Source organism: Camelina sativa, chromosome 2, assembly GCF_030686135.1.
Source record: "Camelina sativa cultivar CO46 ecotype springtype chromosome 2, ASM3068613v1".
Taxonomy (NCBI): Eukaryota; Viridiplantae; Streptophyta; class Magnoliopsida; order Brassicales; family Brassicaceae; genus Camelina; species Camelina sativa.
In genome coordinates this window covers 20760628-20762958 of record NC_141881.1, presented here as the reverse complement: position 1 = coordinate 20762958, position 2331 = coordinate 20760628, and the positions used below count along the sequence as shown (strand labels likewise).

At 29.6% G+C, this 2331-nt stretch overlaps 1 protein-coding gene across 1 annotated transcript in view; it reads right to left on the bottom strand.

Annotated features, from left to right (window-relative positions):
- LOC147948951 (putative F-box protein At3g17265) overlaps positions 1 to 1269 on the bottom strand; it is a 2172-nt gene extending 903 nt beyond the window's left edge. The window contains exon 1 of the mRNA XM_087469342.1: positions 1073 to 1269. Within this exon, the coding sequence (XP_087325468.1) occupies positions 1073 to 1269 (197 nt within the window). The remainder of the gene's footprint in view (positions 1 to 1072) is intronic.
- Positions 1270 to 2331: the final 1062 nt, after the last annotated feature.

Genomic DNA, 2331 nt, shown 5'->3' with positions numbered 1-2331 from the left:
AAGTAAAAAACATTTAAATCCTAAGTCAAAAATTCAAAATGATGATAGAAGAAAAGTTTTTAAAAGAAAAGCCATATAAAAAATGATAATAATGAAAAAAAATAAAATCTGAATTTTTTTAAATCCAAAAACCAAAACATAACGTACTTGTTTAATTCCTTGTAAGTACAAAAAATCAAACTCGGTCAACATGATTTGAATTTAAAGGAATTCTAGACTTGTATATGAAATGCATCTTACAAAGTCAAGTAATCTGAGAAACAATTAGACTTGTAATTAATGTGCTCTGAAATTAACATTCGAGGGATTTGCTCAAGCAGTTGTGAAACTTCCACTGCTTAAAGACCTGAGGTTTCAGAAATTTAATTATTAGGAGAGTCTCTAAAACTTGCATGCATGTCTTGTTCAAATCTGAATACATTGATGCTAAACCGCACGCACTCTCCCGTTAATTATAATAATAATGATGACGCAACAGTCAGTTTTGCAGTCTTGGAAATTCATATTTCAAATATGTGAATGAGGGCATAAAAATGGATTTAAACTACATAACTCCTATTGGGAAGAAGTTATAGACGCACACACACTGAGATTGCAGTCTTCATTGAAGCCTATTAGAGTTACAATAATGCGCAGTTTGGAGATTTCAATTTTACAGTCCCAAAGAATATGGAAGACATTATCCCTAGTGATATACTTGTCGGAACCCCCAAACCATCCAAATAAATCTTTTGTCTTTAAGCTTCTAATATTGTTCTCGGAGTAATCATGAATTTCTATGTTCTAGCTGGTTTAATCTTTTGAAGGGGGCTAGATTGGAATTATGATTTGAGAATGTTTTTTTATACCCATTGGTTTGACTTTGATTGGATTGTGAACATAATGAAAAGAGAAGAAAAATGTCATTCTTCATTATTAATAACAAACTCAATCATAGTCAAAGAGATGGGTCTAAAAAGCATTCTAAAGTCATAAATCCAAGCTAGTCCCATTCAAAAGACTGAACCAGCTAGTACTTAGACATCCCTGATCACACAGAGAACAACTTCAACATTGTAAGAAGCTTACATACTCAGAAGTTTTCTTTGGATGGGTTAGGGGTCCTGACAAAGATACCACTAAGACAGTGTCTTCCATCACCTTTGGGACTGTGAAACTGAAATCTCCGAGCGGTGCATTATTGTAATCCCCATTGGCATCAATGAAGGCTACAATTTTACTGCACTTCTTGACGTTCTTCCATGTAGGAGTTATGTAGTACGCATCCATTTTTATGACCTCATTCACATATTTGAATTTGAGTTTCCAAGACAATAAACTAATAACTAGATAGTTATCCGTGTTGTACATCACGGGGAAGCGTAAATGTTACTGTAATTTGTTAGTTATAAAATTATAATAGAAGTTTTATTTGAGTTACTATATACATTTTATAATATTTTACATGTAATTTACTTAGTTTCATACTCTTATTTCAACTCGTCTTCGGTATATGATACAATGTTCAAATCCGTGAATCATATAAATTTGGTCAATTCCAGGAAAATAAAACAAAATCCGTATTGAAACGCGGTCGTGTTTAGAAATCTCGATTTAACTTTTTGATTTTTTAGTTATATATACTATGATGAATAAAATATAATATTTGTAATTTCTTAAATTTTAATAAAATGTCACTGCGTTGAATTGCAGTGCAAAAAAAATGTTTAATAAATTAGATCTAATATTTTATATTTTTAAAACATAAGCAATGTTGTATCTTAGTTTTAAAATATGCCATTATTAAAAGATTTAGGGATGCATATATTTAATCTTAGTTTTATAAATAAAATTAAGTTTTATAATTATTCTAAATAGTTTGTTATAGTTTCTTAAAGTTTTTTGAAACAATAAATAGAATCTGTTAAATAATTTCAAAAATATTATTTTATTATTTTATAAACCAATATAAACTTTTCTTTGGTTACTTATTAAATTAATTAAAATACAACAATTTTTTTTTGTAATATGTCACATGATAGTAGGATTAAACTTTTAACAACATTGTTTAAATAAGCATATAGAGATATTCCTTTGGTGAACTATCTGCGTACCATTCTTCCATGTAAAGTTTATTTTTGCACTTTACTCTACATTCTTGAGATTGACCTGGTGTTGAACCCCCTAACCCGAGAAGACTTTGTTAACAGTTACTCATCAACGATACATATTTCAAGTGGTGATGTTCATTACATAATCTTAAAGCATCTGTATATATCACCGCATGTAAGCATATAAACTAGTTTTCAATATTTATGTAGACTTTTCATACGCGGGGAGAGCAGAGAGTGA